The 20,000-nt window shown below is 45.8% G+C and overlaps 1 protein-coding gene across 1 annotated transcript in view; it reads left to right on the top strand.

Moving 5' to 3' along the window:
- LOC112244515 (adhesion G protein-coupled receptor B1) overlaps nt 1–20,000 on the top strand; it is an 82,124-nt gene that overhangs the window by 23,091 nt on the left and 39,033 nt on the right. The window contains exons 3-12 of the mRNA XM_042309850.1: nt 2,582–2,707; nt 3,429–3,599; nt 4,196–4,360; nt 6,420–6,584; nt 6,701–6,865; nt 14,485–14,586; nt 16,302–16,408; nt 18,116–18,310; nt 18,503–18,571; nt 18,896–19,004. Of these exons, the coding sequence (XP_042165784.1) occupies nt 2,582–2,707; nt 3,429–3,599; nt 4,196–4,360; nt 6,420–6,584; nt 6,701–6,865; nt 14,485–14,586; nt 16,302–16,408; nt 18,116–18,310; nt 18,503–18,571; nt 18,896–19,004 (1,374 nt within the window). The remainder of the gene's footprint in view (nt 1–2,581; nt 2,708–3,428; nt 3,600–4,195; nt 4,361–6,419; nt 6,585–6,700; nt 6,866–14,484; nt 14,587–16,301; nt 16,409–18,115; nt 18,311–18,502; nt 18,572–18,895; nt 19,005–20,000) is intronic.

Here is a 20,000-nt window from a genome sequence, read left to right as displayed (position 1 = left end):
GGCTATATTTACATTTTCATGTCATTATTTTAGGCTATCTGGCATTAGTGTCCAAGCCTAAGCTTAAGGGCCTAACTATACACGTGCCAAATAGTCTACACACCAATCACCAAATGTTTTGGGGAACGGGCAGAAAAAATGTATGTCGATCCCTGGAGGCAAGATGGACAATGTCAGAGTTTAACTGTAATTCAATGAGAGAAAAGAAAAAATGTATGTTGATCCCTGGAGGCAAAATGGACAATGTCAGAGTTTACTGTAATTCAATGAGAGAAAAGAAAAAATTAATGTCGATCCCTGGAGGCAAAATGGACAATGTCAGAGTTTACTGTAATTCAGTGAGAGAAAAGAAAAAATGTATGTTGATCCCTGGAGGCAAAATGGACAATGTCAGAGTTTACTGTAATTCAATGAGAGAAAAGAAAAAAATTAATGTCGATCCCTGGAGGCAAAATGGACAATGTCAGAGTTTACTGTAATTCAATGAGAGAAAAGAAAAAATGTATGTTGATCACTGGAGGCAAAATGGACAATGTCAGAGTTTACTGTAATTCAATGGAGAGAAAAGAAAAAATTAATGTCGATCCCTGGAGGCAAAATGGACAATGTCAGAGTTTACTGTAATTCAATGAGAGAAAAGAAAAAATTAATGTCGATCCCTGGAGGCAAAATGGACAATGTCAGAGTTTACTGTAATTCAGTGAGAGAAAATAAAAAATTAATGTCGATCCCTGGAGGCAAAATGGACAATGTCAGAGTTTACTGTAATTCAATGAGAGAAAATAAAAAATTTATGTCGATCCCTGGAGGCAAAATGGACAATGTCAGAGTTTACTGTAATTCAATGAGAGAAAAGAAAAAATGTATGTTGATCCCTGGAGGCAAAATGGACAATGTCAGAGTTTACTGTAATTCAATGAGAGAAAAGAAAAAATTTATGTTGATCCCTGGAGGCAAAATGGACAATGTCAGAGTTTACTGTAATTCAATGAGAGAAAAGAAAAAATGTATGTTGATCCCTGGAGGCAAAATGGACAATGTCAGAGTTTACTGTAATTCAATGAGAGAAAATAAAAAATGTATGTTGATCCCTGGAGGCAAAATGGACAATGTCAGAGTTTACTGTAATTCAATGAGAGAAAAGAAAAAATTTATGTTGATCCCTGGAGGCAAAATGGACAATGTCAGAGTTTACTGTAATTCAATGAGAGAAAAGCTGCAAAAAAAGAGCGTTGAAAATAAAGAGAAGGGAGGCCAGAAAAGTCATGTTTGGGAAAGATTTGGTGAAGTGGTCAAATAGGATGATAGCAGTGCCGGCGATGTTATGTGTGATTGTGAGACACTATACAAATTCAACAGTCACAAGTCGGGGACTTCAAATAGGCCAATGACACATCAAGGGAACTGTATCCTACTGTTCAGATGGGTTAAATGGTAACTGACATCTGGACACTGACTGTAGGTCTATAACCTCTCACAGAGCCTTGATATTAACTCCTGCAGAATGAAGCATTTCTTGTAGTAAAATGTCACACCAAATGCAGGTGAAATATGATTTCTTACTTTGAGCATCTTGAGAGAATGTGCAGTCAGATACCATCTGTAGAGGTGCAATCTTTATTATCATCAGTTTTCACAGCCCAACCTACCAAAATGTTGTAAATTATAAACCAGGAACATATCTAAATTAGGCAAACAGAAATCCGGCACGTCCTGTGTCAAAAACAATTTCCATCGTCTCTGACTAGCCTACAGCGCATATTCTATATTAGCGGGTTAGGGACGGGTGTGGGCCTCAGATTTTCACTTTATCACATACAGTCGTGGGGTTGCAGATGGGTTATTAGCAATTGCTGGCGGGTATGTGTGAACAAACAGCTGACCTGCGCACCACTAGTGTGTATATGTGGGTATGTGTGTACGTCCTCCTCAATCTAAATATCTATGTCTGTTTCTCTTTGACTCTCTCTCTCTCTTTTGTTCTTCTCTCAATCTCATTTCTCTGTTATTTCTCTCTGTACTTTTATTTTCTCTTGTCCTTTATTCCCTCCACTCTCTTCCGTCCAACAAGTCATTTTTGTGATGTAAGGAGGCCATGTTGGAAAGGGGACTTTGATCGATGCTATTATTTGGACATAGTCAACCTCTCAAGGCAAATACAGAAGGATAACTCTTAAGAAAGAGACTGAAGAATCCCTCACACTGCAATGTGCATATAATCCATTATATAGAAGTAAGGAGGACTTAGGAACAGGGCTTCCAATAGCTCTGTATCCCTCTTCCAGTCTTCAGAACTATAGATGTTTTGATAGATTGTGATCCATGTCAGAATTCCATGTTCTTATTACATCTGTTCGTGAACTAACAATCACGGTTCCAAAGTCAAAAAAGACAGCGAGAGACACAGTAAATAGACAAACACACAATCACACACCACACCTGGTTTTCCATTACAAAATTCCCAAGTTTGGCTGATGCTCTTCTGGGTGACCAATCACGTCACGGTTGTGTCCTAAAAACAAAATGCCATTGGTGGTTAAGTTGCTAACCCCTCCCCCCTGGCCTTGCCCCACCCCTCTAGGCAAAGGCCGTCATCTCACTCGCAGCCAATCACTTCGCTCCGTGGACAGCCGCAAGCGTGATGGCGGCGGTGGCGAGGTAGACAAGACGCGAGGCGGTGGCGGCGGACAGCAGGCCCCACAGACAGGTAAGACAACAGGACGCAGAGGGAGCCCATGCATCAGTCTCTAACAGCCGCTTGGGTCACAGACCACACAGGACCACCTCCTACCATTATAGTCTGTCACTGCACCAAGGCTATAGCTAGCTATCCCTGAATCCCTCCCTCACATAGGCCTGTACATCCATCAAAATCTCCCAAACTCTTTCTTGCCTAAGTGCCACGGCACTAATTCCAACATGGACCCTGAATAAATCGAGTGAAACTGTTTGCTGTTTTGTTGTTTTGTGAGGTCATGAATGTAGCCGCTATACTGGAGATTGTGTCCTGTCTTGAAAAGTGGATAAGTCTCCGCTGAATTTGCGAATCAGGTCCCCCCTCACCCCTGCCATTGGACAGCCATGACTGACCAGCTTTTCCCATTGGTCAGACTAGGCTTGACTGACTGACCGGGTCTACTGAATGCATTGGGCAGTCATGGCAGCCAGGGAAATGATTGACATATCCAGTAACCAATCGCATTGCCTTCCCCTGTATGTCAAGTCAATGCTAAGGATATGGAATCAGAGCCCAGGGAGCCTGGCAGCACAGAATCTCCCCTACGCCAAACCATGCCACGCCCCTTCCTATTTTGGCCAATGAGAGGCTGCTCCTGCATGATAATTAGTTTCGGCCCTTCTCCTCCCCCCTCCACCCTGGACCATCCCTTCCTCCTCTCCTCCTCCCTCCCTTCCTCCCTCCCCCTCAGTGGACCAGACTGCGTCAGGTGAGGAGTGGTCGTCGTGGAGTGTGTGTTCGGCCACATGCGGTGAGAGCTGGCAGAGCCGCACGCGTTTCTGTGTCTCCTCCTCCTACAGCACCCAGTGCAGCGGCCCGCTCCGAGAGCAGAGGCCCTGCAACAACTCTGCCGTCTGTCCAGGTAAGCTAAGCCCCTCCACCTACCCCCCTCCCGGCTGTCTCCTTGCTGCCCCTCGTCTCCAGCCCTCTCCTGGCTCCGCTCACACATACAAGCCCTCCTCTCTCCCCCTGAAGATCTCTACTCCTTCTTCCCACTGAACAACTCCATGGCCTGGATGTCTATAGCCCTATACAAATCCTCTTTCGAAGCCTCTGCCTCAGAGAAATGGGCATGGGGCTTACCTGCTGAGCAGCAGAATAGTTATTCTGATGCCCAACTTCCTGGTGCTGTCCTTACAGAACCTCTCTGTGCAATGCATCCTGGGGCTTCTCTTACGTAACAGACAATAACCCTCCAGACCAGGACTTTAATATGGAACTATGCAGGTGAATACATTTAAACACTGAAATAAGGTCAGAGTAGTCTACACAGGAGAACCATGCAGGCACTGAGAGAAGGATGTTTGTGACTGCATTATGGCATCAGGCTGGTTTGTACCATAGAGTGTTGGATGATTACGTGTTTTGGAGTTGATGTTGTTGTTGTTGTTGTTGTTGTCGTGGTGAAGGTCTGTGTGGTTCTCTCTATAAATCATACCCTAGCCGCTCTGGTTGCAGTGCATGGGACTTGGGATGAGTGGTCGCCATGGAGCTTGTGTTCGTCAACCTGCGGCCGTGGTTACCGGGATCGCACGCGCAGCTGCAAGCCCCCTCAGTTTGGGGGAGACCCCTGTATGGGGCCGGAGAAGCAGACCAAGTTCTGCAACATCGCTGTCTGCCCAGGTGAGATTACGCAGATTTCTCACTGGATTCTTACTCATCTGCTTTCGAAATGGCACCCTGCAGTATTCCCTATATAGTGCACTACTTTTTACAACTGTCATCATGGCAGTCACTTCCATGGTTATATAGAGACAAATGAACCCTTAGAAGGTCATGTGAAAAGGTTCTTCTTTATGCACGAAGGTTGAATCAAAACATGTACAATGTGTGTACGTTGCGTTATGCACACAGAGACGTAGACAAACTAATACAGTTGAAGTCGAAAGCCGAAACACATTTAAACTCATTTTTTCACAATTCCTGACATTTAATCCAAGTAAAAATTCCCTGTCTTTGGTCAGTTAGGATCACCACTTTATTTTAAGAATGTGAAATGTCAGAATAATAGTAGAAATAATTATTTCTTTCAGATTTTATTTCTTTCATCACATTCCTAGCGGGTCAGAAGTTTACATACACTCAATTAGTATTTGGTAGCATTGTCTTTAAATTGTTTAACTTGGGTCAAACGTTTCGGGTAGCCTTCCACAAGCTTCCCACAATAAGTTGGAAGAATGTTGTCCCATTCCTCCTGACAGAGCTGGTGTGAAGAACTGAGTCAGGTTTGTAGGCCTCTTTGCACGCACACGCTTTTTCAGTTCTGCCCTCAAATGTTCTATAGGATTGAGGTCAGGGCATTGTGATGGCTACCCTAATACCTTGACTTTGTTGTCCTTAACCCATTTTTCCACAACTTTGGAAGTATTCTTGGGGTCATTGTCCATTTAGAAGACCCATTTGCAACCAAGCTTTAACTTCCTGACTGATGTCTTGAGATATATAACATATCCACATAATTTTCCAACCTCATGATGCCATCTATTTTGTGAAGTGCACCAGTCCCTCCTACAGCAAAGCACCCCCACAACATGATGCTGCCACCCCCGTGCTTCATGGTTGGGATGGTGTTCTTCAGCTTGCAAGCGTCCCACTTTTTCCTCCAAACATAACGATGGTCATTATGGCCAAACAGTTCTATTTTTGTTTCATCAGACCAGAGGACATTTCTCCAAAAAAGTATGTTATTTGTCCCCATGTGCAGTTGCAAACCGTAGTCTGGCTTTTTATGGTGGTCTTAGAGCAGTGGCTTCATCCTTGCTGAGCGGCCGCAGGTTATGTTGATATAGGACTAGTTTACTGTGGATATAGATACTTTTGTACCTGTTTCCTCCAGCATCAACACAAGGTCCTTTGCTGTTGTTCTGGGATTGATTTACACTTTTCGCACCAAAGTACGTTCATCTCTAGGAGACAGAACGCGTCTCCTTCCTGAGTGGTATTATGGCTGTGTGGTCCCATGGCGTTTATACTTGCGTACTATTGTTTGTACAAATGAACGTGGTACCTTCAGGCATTTGGAAATTGCTCCCAAGGATGAACCAGACTTGTGGAGGTCTACAATTTTTTTCTGAGGTCTTGGCTGATTTCTTTTGATTTTCCCATGTTCCCAAAGTACTGAGTTTCAAGGTAGACCTTGAAATACATCCACAGGTCCACCTCCAATTGACTCAAATGATGTCAATTAACCTATCAGAAATGTCTAAAGCCACAACATAATTTTCTGAAATTTCCAAGCTGTTTAGAGGCACAGTGAACTTAGTGTATGTAAACTTCTTACCCACTGGAATTGTGATACAGTGTATTATAAGTGAAATAATCTGTCTATAAACAATTATTGGAAAAATTATCTGTGTAATGCACAAAGTAGATGTCCTAACCGATTTGCCAAACCTATAGTTTGTTAACAAGAAATTTGTGGAGTGGTTGAAAAGCGAGTTTTAATGACTCCAACCTAAGTGTATGTAATCTTCCGACTTCAACTGTACATGTACAGAAGTAACCATGATCTCTCTGTCTCTGTCTCTGTCTCTCTCTGTCTCTTTCTCTCTCTCTTTCTCTCTCTCTCTTTCTGTCTCTCTCTCTTTCTGTCTCTCTCTCTCTTTCTGTCTCTCTCTCCCTCTTATTTTCTCCCATACCCCTCTCCCTCTCTGCTCTACTCTCTTTCTCTCTGCTGCCCCAGTTGATGGGGTGTGGAATGAGTGGGCTAATTGGGGTTCATGCTCTGCGTCCTGCTCCAACGGGACCATGCAGCGGATCAGGGAGTGTAACGGACCTTCGTACGGAGGATCAGAGTGTCGCGGGGAGTGGATAGAGACCAGAGACTGCTTCCTACGGGAGTGCCCAGGTAACATCTGCTGTCAAAACTCTGTGTAGATGTTGCCCACATGTATACAGATCTAGGATCAGTTTACTCTACGCTAATCCTGATCTTAACCATTAGAGCTGTCTTCTGTGTCTTAGTGGAGGGGAAGTGGCATCCTTGGACGTCGTGGGTGGGCTGCACCAAGACATGTGGCGGGGGGAGCCAACACAGACAGAGGATTTGCTATGGGCCCTTCTTTGGGGGTGAAAATTGTCCTGGAGATCGGGAGGAGGTGCGACGCTGCAATGAGAAGAGGTGTCCAGGTGAGTAGTCAGAACACAGTCATGGAAAGGTGTGCTCTTAATCAATCTATCCAATGTATTTATGAAGCCCTCTTTACATCCGCTGATGTCATCGGCAATCTGTCATTTTTTATTATACTATACGTCCTGTATCTCATATTTACTTTTGCGAGTGGTTACATTTCTCCAGGTCCATCCCTCAATTCTTTTACCAGAACACAAGAGAGGTGACATATTTGTTATTGTTTCAATTAAGGATTCTTGCTTTAAATAAAGTCCCCTTTAATATAGACCATATGGAGAATTCAATAAATCTGATTTTGAATATGAAAAAAATGGCTAAAATAGAAAAATGCAGCATTTTGACACTTCCTCCGTCAACCCTCTGTCCTCCGCTATATTGTATGTCAAGAAGAGAACCTGCTGCCTTGCAGCTAATAGAAATCCATAAAAAATACAAAAACAAACCCTGTGTCACTTCTAGGACAATTATAACCCACTTAATCCCAAAAGGTCTCCAAGTTTCACCATCATTGTAAAGAGCTAGTTATTTTGTTGCTTTGACAAAAAGTCATTTCTGAAGATTATTATTTATTTCATGTGATTAGTGTCCATCGTTTTAAGATCAACCCTGTTACATGAACTGAACTCTCATTTTAAGGTCAACCCTGTTACATGTGACAATACAGAGGCGGATGCAAGATGCAAGCAACGATGGTTTAATGAATACAGTTTACAGCAGCAACAGGACAGACAGACTGTACTCAGACGGAATCCGACCCAGGGACTAGGGCGCATCTTCCTATGATAGCGTGCTGAGAAATCCAGGGAGTGTGTCCGGATGGGTAGGAGGAAGCACAGCAGATAATCCACACAAGGGCGGTGAGAGATGAGCACAGACACACGACACAACCTCAGAGAAGTAACAACGATCTGACAACAAGAAACACTGGTTACAGAACATATAAAGGGAAGATAAGTGATTCCAGCTGGCACAGACAATCAGGCCGAGATTGGGAACCACGCCCACACAAACACGGGAGAGAGAGAGAGAGAGAGAGAGAGAGAAAGAGAGAGAGAGAGAGAGAAAGAGAGAGAGAGAGAGGGAGGCAGTGGATTCATGAACCGTGACAATACCCCCCTAGGAACGCCTCTTGGCGTTCCCAGGCGAATTTACCTGTCGATTGAAATCATCGATAAGGGAGTGATCCAGAATGTCCCTAGCAGGTACCCAACTTCTCTCCTCCGGGCCGTAACCCTCCCAGTCCACCAGGTACTGGAATCCGCGTCCCCTCCTTCTAGAGTCCAAAATACAATTGACAGAAAAGGTGGGTTCCCCATCAACAAGTCGTGGCGGCGGGGGAACCGGGACCGGCGGGTTAATACGTGCCTGAAACACAGGTTTTATTTTAGACACATGAAAGGTAGGATGAATTCTCCTATACGCCGGAGGAAGCTTGAGCCGGACCGCCACCGGACTAATGATCCTGGTGACTTTGAACGGGCCGATAAATTTGGGGGCAAGCTTGTTCGAAACGGATCGGAGTGGAATGTTCTTAGTAGAAAGCCACACTCTTTGGCCAACGACGTATACCGGAGGCTTCGACCGGTGGCGATCGGCCTTAGCCTTGGTGCGCGCCCCCACCCGGAGAAGAGTCTCACGGGCTCTGCTCCATGCGTGACGGCACCTCTGGATGAAAGCGTGAGCGGAGGGAACAGTGACCTCGGACTCCGTACTGGGAAAGATAGGTGGCTGGTAACCTAAACTACACTCAAACGGAGAGAGACCCGTGGCTGCCACTGGCAACGAATTGTGAGCGTACTCAACCATAGAGAGTTGTTGACTCCAGGAAGAGGGATTCTTAGAAACCAAACATCGCAACACTCTCTCCAAATCTTGGTTGGCCCTCTCCGTTTGACCGTTGCTCTGGGGATGAAACCCTGAAGACAGGCTGACACTCGCTCCCAGTAACCTACAAAACTCTTGCCAAAACTTGGACACAAATTGGGGCCCCCTGTCAGAAACTACGTCCATCGGCAGGCCATGTAAGCGAAAGACGTGATCCACGACAGTTACCGCTGTCTCCTTGGCAGATGGTAATTTAGGCAAGGGAATAAAATGAGCCGCCTTCGAGAACCGGTCCACCACGGTCAAAACAACCGTCTTGCCCTGGGAGGGCGGGAGGGCGGTAACAAAATCTAGCGCGATGTGGGACCAGGGTCTCGAAGGGACCGACAGCGGTTGGAGTAACCCATCTGGGGGTCGATTAGAAGTCTTCCCAGTGGCACAAACCGAGCAAGCCAAGACAAAACTGTGAATGTCACGAGCCATCAGTGGCCACCAAAAGCGTTGCTTAACCAAAAGCTAGTGCGGCTGACTCCTGGATGACACGCTACGTTGGAGCAATGCCCCCACCGAATAACATCGGACCGACACCCCTCCGGCACAAACAACCGATTAGGCGGGCAACCGGGCGGAGGCGTTACCCCTTCTAAGGCCGTTTTGACCCTCGATTCAACCTCCCATGTGAGTGTGGAGACCACTAGGGTCCCGGGTAGGATGCACTCGGGAGTGGATGGGCGTTCGGAATGGTCAAAAAGCGAGAAAGGGAATCGGGTTTGACATTCTTGGAACCCGGGCGATACGAGAGAGAGAAGTCAAAACGTCCGAAAAGAGTGCCCACCGCGCCTGCCTGGAGTTGAGTCGCTTGGCGGTTCTGATATATTCTAAATTTTTGTGATCGGTCCAAACTATAAAAGGTACCCCGAACCCTCTAACCAATGGCGCCACTCCTCCAGTGCTAACTTCACTGCCAACAACTCTCTGTTGCCAATGTCGTAGTTGCGTTCCGCAGGTGATAACCGATGGGAAAGGAACGCGCAAGGGTGCATCTTGTCGTCAGAAGAGGAACGTTGGGAAAGTACCGCACCTACCCCCACCTCTGAAGCGTCCACCTCCACCACGAACTGACGCGAGGGATCGGGAGCTATGAGGATGGGAGCCGAAACAAAGCGGCTCTTGAGTTTGGCGAATGCAGCCTCGGCTGTATCGGACCACCTGAACGTCACTCTGGGGGAGGTTAAGGCGGTAAGAGGACGACTATCTGGCTAAAGTTGCGAACGAAACGCCGGTAGAAATTGGCGAATCCCAGAAACCTCTGTAGGGCCTTACGGGAATCTGGGCTTGGCCAATCCACCACAGCCTTAACCTTGTCAGGATCCATGCGAATACCTTCAGTCGAGACGATGTAACCTAGGAATGGAACGGATTGTGCATGAAAAATGCATTTCTCCGCCTTGACAAAAAGTCCATTCTCCAACAACCTCTGAAGTACTCGTCTGACGTGCTGAACGTGTTCCTGGAGAGAAGAAGAAAAAATCAGTATGTCATCCAGGTAAACATATATGAACTGATCAATCATATCTCTCAGCACGTCATTGACGAGTGCCTGGAAAACCGCTGGGGAGTTGGATAGCCCAAAAGGCATGACCAAATATTCGAAGTGCCCTCTGGGGGTGTTAAACGCGGTCTTCCATTCGTCCCCCCCCCTTATGCGAACCAAATGATATGCATTCCGTAAATCCAACTTAGTGAACACGGATGCTCCCTGTAACCTTTCAAAGGCTGAGGACATCAACGGTAAGGGATAGGTATTCTTCACTGTGATGTTATTCAACCCACGGTAATCAATGCAAGGACGCAGAGAACCGTCCTTCTTCCCCACAAAGAAGAACCCCGCCCCCGCTGGAGAAGAGGAAGGACGAATGAATCCAGATGCCAGAGAACCAGAGATGTATCTCTCCATAGCCTCCCTCTCAGGAACAGAGAGTGAATATAACTTGCCTTTAGGCGGAGACTCACCTGGCAATAATTCTATTGCACAGTCATAGGGACGATGCGGAGGAAGAGAAGCAGCACGGGACTTACTGAACACCTCCTTCAGGTCGAGGTATTCAACGGGCACGTTAGACAACTCCACTGCCTCCTCTAGAAACACAGAATCAGACACAGACGAACAAGCAGACACCAAACAGGACTCAAGGCACTTGTTACTCCACATGGATATAGAGTTATGACCCCAGTCAACTCTGGGGTTGTGTTGGGTGAGCCAAGGGTGGCCGAGAACTAATGGTGCAAGGGGTGAGTCCATGAGTAGAAATGATAGTGTCTCAGTGTGATTGCCAGAAGTGATGAGTGTGATAGGTTCAGTGGTGTGAGAAATGTTGGGGAGTTCTTGACCATTGAGAGCGTTGACGGATATCTTGTGCGAGAGTGAGGTGATAGGAATCTGGAGTTTGTGAGCGAGCTTGAAGTCCATGAAATTACCCTCTGCTCCTGAGTCCAGTAAGGCTTGGGTGTCGTGCGTGTGGGTGGCCCATCTTAGTCTTACCGGGAGGAGAGTAGATGATGAGGTCTTCTCTGTGGTGACACCACCCGATAGTAGCCTCATGCTTACTACCGGGCCTGATCTTTTACCGGGCAGGAGTGGATAAAGTGGCCCGCTCTACCACAGTAGAGACAGAGTCCTTGGGATCTCCGCCTCTCCCTCTCTTCCCGGGAGAGGCGAGCTCTCCCCAGCTGCATGGGTTCGTGAGCGGAGGCTGAACTGGCCGTGTTCCCGCCGCTGGCATGCCAGCCCTCCGTGTCGTTATACGGTCTGTTAGGGCATGCTCGGCGGCCAATACGACTCAGACGAGCGTCGACCCTCAAGGCTAGTTCCACTAGTCCATTTAAATTCCTGGGAAGGTCCAGAACATAAATCTCCTTCTGGATCCGGTCCTCCAGCCCATGCAGGAACATGTCCCACTGCGCCTCCTCGTTCCACTGACACTCTGCGGCCAGAGTGCGGAATTGGATGGAGTATTCCGATACTGAACGGTCTCCTTGGCGAAGGTCAGCGAGTAGTCTGGCCGCCTCCCTACCCGCCACGGCCCGATCGAAGACCCTTCTCATCTCCTCGGAGAGTGTCTGGAAAGAGGTGCAGCATGGGTCCTGGTTCGCCCACACCGCCGTTCCCCAAAGAGCCGCTTTGCCTGATAGCAGTGTGAGTACGAATGCTACCTTAGACTGTTCACGGTTGAAGGTCCGTGGCTGCAACGAGAATTGCATGGAACATCTCGTAAGAAAAGCTCTGCAATAGTCAGGATCACCTGAATAACCCTCTGGTGTCGGTAGCCGTGGCTCTAGCTGGGAATCCGGTTCTGGCGGGGCGGGTTGAACTGCCGGTGTAGGTGGCGCATCGAGACCCCTCAGATGTTGTAATTGTTGGGTCAGCTGGGATACCTGCGTCGCAAGGGCTTGTACTGCCCGACCTGTGCTGGAGATGTTCTCCTCTTGTTGATCCATTCTCGTGATACTGCGGGAAATGAATTCGGTCAGACTCGTTGAACTCGCTGCATCCATGGTCTGGTCAGATCGTTCTGTGACAATACAGAGGCGGATGCAAGATGCAAGCAACGATGGTTTAATGAATACAGTTTACAGCAGCAACAGGACAGACAGACTGTACTCAGACGGAATCCGACCCAGGGACTAGGGCGCATCTTCCTATGATAGCGTGCTGAGAAATCCAGGGGAGTGTGTCCGGATGGGTAGGAGGAAGCACAGCAGATAATCCACACAAGGGCGGTGAGAGATGAGCACAGACACACGACACAACCTCAGAGAAGTAACAACGATCTGACAACAAGAAACACTGGTTACAGAACATATAAAGGGAAGATAAGTGATTCCAGCTGGCACAGACAATCAGGCCGAGATTGGGAACCACGCCCACACAAACACGGGAGAGAGAGAGAGAGAGAGAGAGAGAGAGAGAGAGAGAGAGAGAGAGAGAGAGAGAGAGAGAGAAAGAGAGAGAGAGGGAGGCAGTGGATTCATGAACCGTTCTCGTAGCGTTGACTATCATTAAATGTGAAGACTTATATTATCAAATAAATTATCTATGTGTAATTATTCTTTATGTGATTAAACTAATCATGTAACTTTAATTAACTAGGAAGTCGGGGCACCACTGGAAAATATTTAAACAGTATTTATTTCCAGAATTAACTCTTTGGATATTTTCATATCTTATCAATTACAGTCACTTATTAATGTATTATTACCTCACGGTCTCTTTGCTGAATGCTGCAAACCCTTGGATATCTGCACGAACCCTAGCAGAAATCATGAATTAGCAATATACAAATTAGCTTAATTATTTATTTGCTAAATAATAAATCTTATCAATTACAGACTTACAAACACACACACAACAGTTCAAACATTGGTTACTGACATGATAGACAAATCCCTAGTGGGCTAAGCCGATATGACAGCTTGGTAGAAAGGGGTGGGGACAGTTCAAGAGCGGGAAACTCAGTATGGATTCACTACATACATACAGTTGAATACTTCATCGTAAATATAGAAATTCAGCACCCTAACAACGGCACATTTGGATTTTAGAAATGCAATTGACATATTCACGAGGGTATGCCTTTGTTGTCTCTCTGTGATCGCTGGTCTGTCTGCTGGATAGTCAGTCAACAGAAAGCCTCTGGTTTGTCCACCAAAGATCAAAGTCTGTCGTAGATGTCAGTTGTTATATTGGATACATCAGAGTACTTCTTTGATCAGATGCGTTTACCAGACTAAAGTATTTAAAAACAGCTGCAGCCTGAATAACTGTTCTTTAGTTTGTAGATTTCTTAGCCATTTCAACTTGGGAATGATCTCCACGTTCTCTGGTCTTGTCTTTTGGTAGAGTTGCCAACAATTTCAACATGTAGCGACAGCTTCCATGTTTTCTGGTCTGATGTACATTTTATCACGAGTGGTTTTGTACTCTGTGGAAGACGGGGCGGTTCCATGACACCTGACGTCATTTCTGGGCTCACGGGGGCGTGGCCACTGACTAGTTAAAACTTTATATCTAAACAAGTATCTTTTTTAGAAGGCTAACATTACATTACATCTTCTCACAAATAGTTTCATATTCAGTCATATATTTTATACAACCATCAGATGCAAAACCCATAATTGAGAAGTGTACACAACCAAAGACACAGTCATGTGTGTTTCCTGTCCTTCATGAGATCACCAAATGAAACAACCTTGACATGACTGTCCCTTAAGTGTCCACGGACCACTCCAACATTCTCAAAAATAGAAATATTGTTTAATTCTCCAATTTTGGGGATTAGGAGTTTTGGCAAGAATAATGTCTTTGTTCTCCATAGGCTCTCTCCCTCAATACTCCATGGCAGTGCAGAGAGTTTTTACCAGGAATGTATGACTGCTGTAAAACCTGGGGTGGGAGAGAGAGTAAGAGAGGGGGGAAGCCACGATATGCACACAACAAGCTTCCATTCCTCCTGTCACAAGGGGATTCATGGCTGATTTAAGAGGAAACCCTGGTACTTTATTTGGCACTTAATAGGCACTTACTATTCTTTACTATTTATCTATTTATTGAACCTCTTGAGATGGGAAACCATGAACATGTGCTCTTTATGACAGGTGTACACGTTTTGTGAAATCAAATGTTGTTGTTTTTTACCAAGTTACACTTCTGAAAAGGTACTGAATCGGTGGAACAACCCATTTGACACTCAGATTGGTGGAACACTGATGTTTGCTTTTGGTTTTGGTGCAGAACCTCATGAGATCTGTGCAGAGGAGAACTTCTCCAATGTAGTGTGGAAAATGACTCCAGCAGGGGACACAGCGGCCGTACGCTGCCCACCCAATGCAAATGGTGAGCTACCTCCCTTTTACCCTGAGACATACAGTGCATTCAGAAAGTATTCAGACCCCTTGACTTTCTCACATTTTGTTACATTGCAGCCTTTTTCTAAAATAGATTCAAAAAATGTATTTCCCTCATCAATCTATGCACAATACCCAATAATGAAAAGCTAAAACAGGTTTTTTATAGATTTTTGCACATTTATAAAAACAACAACAACTGAAATATCACATTTACATAAGTATTTAGACCCAATAATCAGTACTTTGTTGAAACACCAATGACATTGACTACAGCCATCGAGACTTCTTAGGTATGACGCTACAAGCTTGGCACGCCTGTATTTGTCGAATTTCTCCCATTCTTCTCTACAGATCCTCTGAAGCTCTGTCAGGTTGGATGGGGAGCGATGCTGCAAAGCTATTTTCAGGTCACTCCAAAGATGTTCGATCGGGTTCAAGTCCGGGATCTGGCTGGGTCACTCAAGGACATTCAGAGACTTGTCCCGAAGTCACTCCTGTGTTGTCTTTACTGTGGGCATAGGGTCATTGTCCTGTTGGAAGGGGAACCTTCTCCCCAATCGGAGGTGCTGAGCACTTGGAGCTCTCTGTACTTTGCTCCGTTCATCTTTTCCTCGATCCTGACTAGTCTCCCAGTCCCTGCCACTGAAAGACATCCCTACAACATGATGCTGCCACCACCATTTTTCACTGTAGGGACCAAAGATTTCTATTCAGACCAAAGATTTCTAGGTGCTGTTTGGAAAACTCCAAGTGGGCTGTCATGTGCATTTTACTGAGGAGTGGCTTCTGTCTGGCCACTCTACCATAGAGAGCTGATTGGTGGAGTTCTGTAGTGATGGTTGTCCTTCTAGAAGGTTCTCCCATCTCCACAGAGGAACTGTGGAGCTCTGTCAGAGTGACAAAGGCCTTCTCCCCTGATTGCTCAGTTTGGCTGGGTGGCCAGCTCTATGAAGAGTCTTGGTGGTTCCAAACTTCTTTCATTTAAGAACGATGAAAGCCACTGTGGTCTTGTCGACCTTCGATGCTGCAGAAATTTCTGTGCCTCAACACAATCCTGCCTCCGGGCTCCACAGACAATTCCTTCAGCCTCATGGGTTGGTTTTTGCTCTGACATGCACTGTCAACTGTGGGACATTATATAGACAGGTGTGTGCCTTTGAAAAACATGTCCAATCAATTGAATTTACCACAGGTGAACTCCAATCAAGTTGTAGAAACATCTTAAGAATAATCAATGAAAATGAAAATAATTAATTTGAGCTCAATTTTGAGTCTCATAGCAAAGGGTCTGAATACTTACTGTATGTAAATAAGGTATGTCTGTTAGTTTTTTTTATATAAATTTGTAAAACATTCTAAAAACATGTTTTTGTTTGTCGTTGTGGGGTACTGTGTGGAAATTGTGTGAAAAAAATATGGTGTAAACGTTCGAATAAGGCTCGAATAAGGCTGTAAAATTGTGGGTAAAGTTAAGGTGTCTGAATACTTTCTGAATACACTGTAGCTGTAGATACCAATGGCTTCAGACGCTAGACACCATACGAGTCTACAGCCATGTCTCAGAGTAAACTCTTAGTAACCTTCCTGATCTACACCTAGCCAGAGGGATACCCATAAGACATGCCTGGCTTAAGATGGGTTATGCCTCTAGGATCCCACGGTTCTAGTGATGTTAACTCCCCAGTCTGTGTCCCCATCCAGGGCTGATCCTGAGGCGGTGCACCCTGGATGATGAGGGAATAGCCTACTGGGAGAACCCCACTTATATGAAGTGTATCTCCAATGACTACCGCAGCATCCAAACACTGGTGAGTACCAGAGAGATGATCAACGATTGAAAATGTACTCTCGTACATTACATCTGAACACAGAAGCTACAAAGTGCCCATAGAATGCCATTTGAGATATTTTGCCTGCTCAGTTCAATACATCCCACTGGGCACAGATGTCAATTCAATGTCGTTTCCAAATCAAAATCAAATCAAATCAAATTTTATTTGTCACATACACATGGTTAGCAGATGTTAATGCGAGTGTAGCGAAATGCTTGTGCTTCTAGTTCCGACAATGCAGTAATAACCAACTAGTAATCTAGCTAACAATTCCCAAAACTACTACCTTATACACATAAGTGTAAAGGGATAAAGAATATGTACATAAAGATATATGAATGAGTGATGGTACAGAGCGGCATAGGCAAGATGCAGTAGATGGTATCGAGTACAGTATATACATATGAGATGAGTATGTAAACAAAGTGGCATAGTTTAAAGTGGCTAGTGATACATGTATTACATAAAGATGCAGTAGATTATATAGAGTACAGTATATACGTATACATATGAGATAAATAATGTAGGGTATGTAAACATTATATTAAGTAGCATTGTTTAAAGTGGCTAGTGATATATTTTACATCAATTCCCATCAATTCCCATTATTAAAGTGGCTGGAGTTGAGTCAGTGTGTTGGCAGCAGCCACTCAATGTTAGTCATGGCTGTTTAACAGTCTGATGGCCTTGAGATAGAAACTGTTTTTCAGTCTCTCGGTCCCAGCTTTGATGCACCTGTACTGACCTTGCCTTCTGGACGATAGCGGGGTGAACAGGCTGTGGCTCGGGTGGTTGTTGTCCTTGATGATCTTTATGGCCTTCCTGTGACATCGGGTAGTGTAGGTGTCCTGGAGGGCAGGTAGTTTGTCCCCGGTGATGCGTTGTGCAGACCTCACTACCCTCTGGAGAGCCTTACAGTTGTGGGCGGAGCAGTTGCCGTACCAGGCGGTGATACAGCCCGACAGGATGCTCTCGATTGTGCATCTATAGAAGTTTGTGAGTGCTTTTGGTGACAAGCCGAATTTCTTCAGCCTCCTGAGGTTGAAGAGGTACTGCTGCTGCGCCTTCTTCACGATGCTGTATGTGTGGGTGGACCAATTCAGTTTGTCTGTGATGTGTACGCCGAGGAACTTAAAACTTACTACCCTCTCCACTACTGTTCCATCGATGTGGATAGGGGGGTGTTCCTTCTGCTGTTTCCTGAAGTCCACAATCATCTCCTTAGTTTTGTTTACGTTGAGTGTGAGGTTATTTTCCTGACACCACACTCCGAGGGCCCTCACCTCCTCCCTGTAGGCCGTCTTGTCGTTGTTGGTAATCAAGCCTACTACTGTAGTGTTGTCCGCAAACTTGATGATTGAGTTGGAGGCGTGCGTGGCCACGCAGTCATGGGTGAACAGGGAGTACAGGAGAGGGCTCAGAACGCACCCTTGTGGGGCCCCAGTGTTGAGTGTTTTCCACGTTGGTGCAAGGTAATTTCTTTGAAATGACGTGGAAACAATGTTGATTCAACCAGTGTGTGACCAGTGGGATGTTACTAACAAATCATAAATGGTCAAGACCAAATTAAGAAGACAGACAGGAAATGTATGTTAGCTTTACTAACAAGTGAGTTGATCAGAAGATCACCTCTATTCAGTGGTGATATTTTCTGAGTGCTTCACTCATACCTTTCCTCCACAGACTCGGGAACACCTGTCCAAGGCCCAGCGGGGGCTTGTGGGGGATGGAGTTTCAGAGGTGATGACCAAGCTCAGGGTGACATCCAGTGATGGGACCAGCTACAGTGGAGACTTGCTGGCCATAGTGGACGTACTGAAAAACATGACAGAGATCTTCAGAAGGGCCTACAACAGCCCCAGCAATGCAGACATGAGAGTAAGAGGAGGGAGCATGTGTTTGAATTGGAAGTCATTAGGTCATTAGGTCATTAGGTTTGGGTCAGGGCTACATTTAGAATTGACTGGTGTTAAAAAAATGTTTGTAGTAGGTCTATTGATGGCTTAAGTTGTAGAGTAATGTCTCATGGCCTCCTCGCTCCCTTTCTCTTCCTTCTCTACTGGATCACAGAACTTTGTCCAGTCAGTCAGTAACCTGCTGATGGAGGAGAACAGAGAGAGATGGGAAGAAGCACAACTGGTGAGTTGGTGTCTTTCTCTTCTTCTCACAGACTCACTGGCGCTTCTTTATGCACACACATGAGCTAGCATGCATGGTCACAGTTTGTGCTCCTTCTTGATGTGTGTCGGCCATGTGTTGTACAGAGATCATTTCAATGACTATTCTCTGGTGCCTTTGTGTCTAGCCATTGGCATCATAGTGACATCATACCAGTCTTCCTGGAGATATATGGATGGTGTGTGATGCATATGAACAGTGGGTGTCTGTTTGGTGTTCGCTCCATCAGTTCTCTTGTCTCCTCTCTCTCTCTCTCTCTGGCTTCCCCTATTCTCTCTCTCTTAGTTGGGTCCTAACATCAAGGAGCTGTTCCGGTTGGTGGAAGACTTTGTGGATGTCTACGGTCTTAGGATGAAAGACTTCCAGGACATGGTCGAGGTCACGGATAACTTAGGTAAGCTTTTTCCTTTGACCTTAGTCTCTTTGGCTGTGTCTGAAAATATTTCTTCCTCTGTCCTTGTGTCCTCAATTCTTCTCAAATTGCATGTCTTGAATTCCTCCAAAGCTCATTGGAGGAGGAGGGACTTTGGATCCTCTCCTCCAACGACAGGAATTGTTGAAACAAGGATGGAGAAAGCCAGGATTCGATGGCTTGTAATGTTTTCAGACAGCTGCATCTTTGTTCGTTCAATGTGGACTTTTTTTGCCACGTTAATACTAGGTCTTTAGGCCATGGTGGAAAAGCAGGGATAGCCACATTGGCACTATTCCAGAGCTGTATAATCTGAATTGGATATGCACCCAGCCAGGACACTAGGGGATCTCATCTGTTAGCGTTGGGTCGTGTGTGTGTGGATCTCACTGGTTCAGTCAGTACAGTCTCTCTATGTCTTTTGGAATCAGAACAGAGGGTGTGAGCAAGGAGGTCTAAATATTGCCATTTCCCCTGGGTACCACCCACAAACCAAACAGGGCTATAGAACAGACATCCTGGGCTGTTCCCACTGGGCACACACTGGTAGAATCAACATTGTTTCCTCGGCATTTCAACCAATGTGAAATAGATGTTGAATTGACGTCTGTGCCCAGTTTGGTTGTGTCTCAAGAGATCCTAAAATCACACTCACAATCTGCTCAGTTCCAGACCAGTGACTGTGAACTTCTGTTTACACATGCACAAACACACAAACAAACACGCGCGCGGGCACTCGCTCTTGCGCACACACACACACATACACACAAACACAAGGACTGTGAACTCCTCTGTTTCACGCAGCATATAATATTTACAGAACTAACAGCATCCCACCAGCAGGCGCTTGGCTTCTAGCTGACCTGCAGATGAACATGGCACAGTGTGTACAGGGAGGTCTGTAGCTGGCGTGTCTGGGGAGTGTGTGGAGGAGTGGTGGGGCCTGCCGTAAGGTGCTGTTTCTAGCTCTGCCCAGCC

The sequence above is a fragment of the Oncorhynchus tshawytscha genome, linkage group LG03, assembly GCF_018296145.1.
Source record: "Oncorhynchus tshawytscha isolate Ot180627B linkage group LG03, Otsh_v2.0, whole genome shotgun sequence".
NCBI lineage: Eukaryota > Metazoa > Chordata > Actinopteri > Salmoniformes > Salmonidae > Oncorhynchus > Oncorhynchus tshawytscha.
This window is presented reverse-complemented; position numbering and strand designations above follow the sequence as displayed.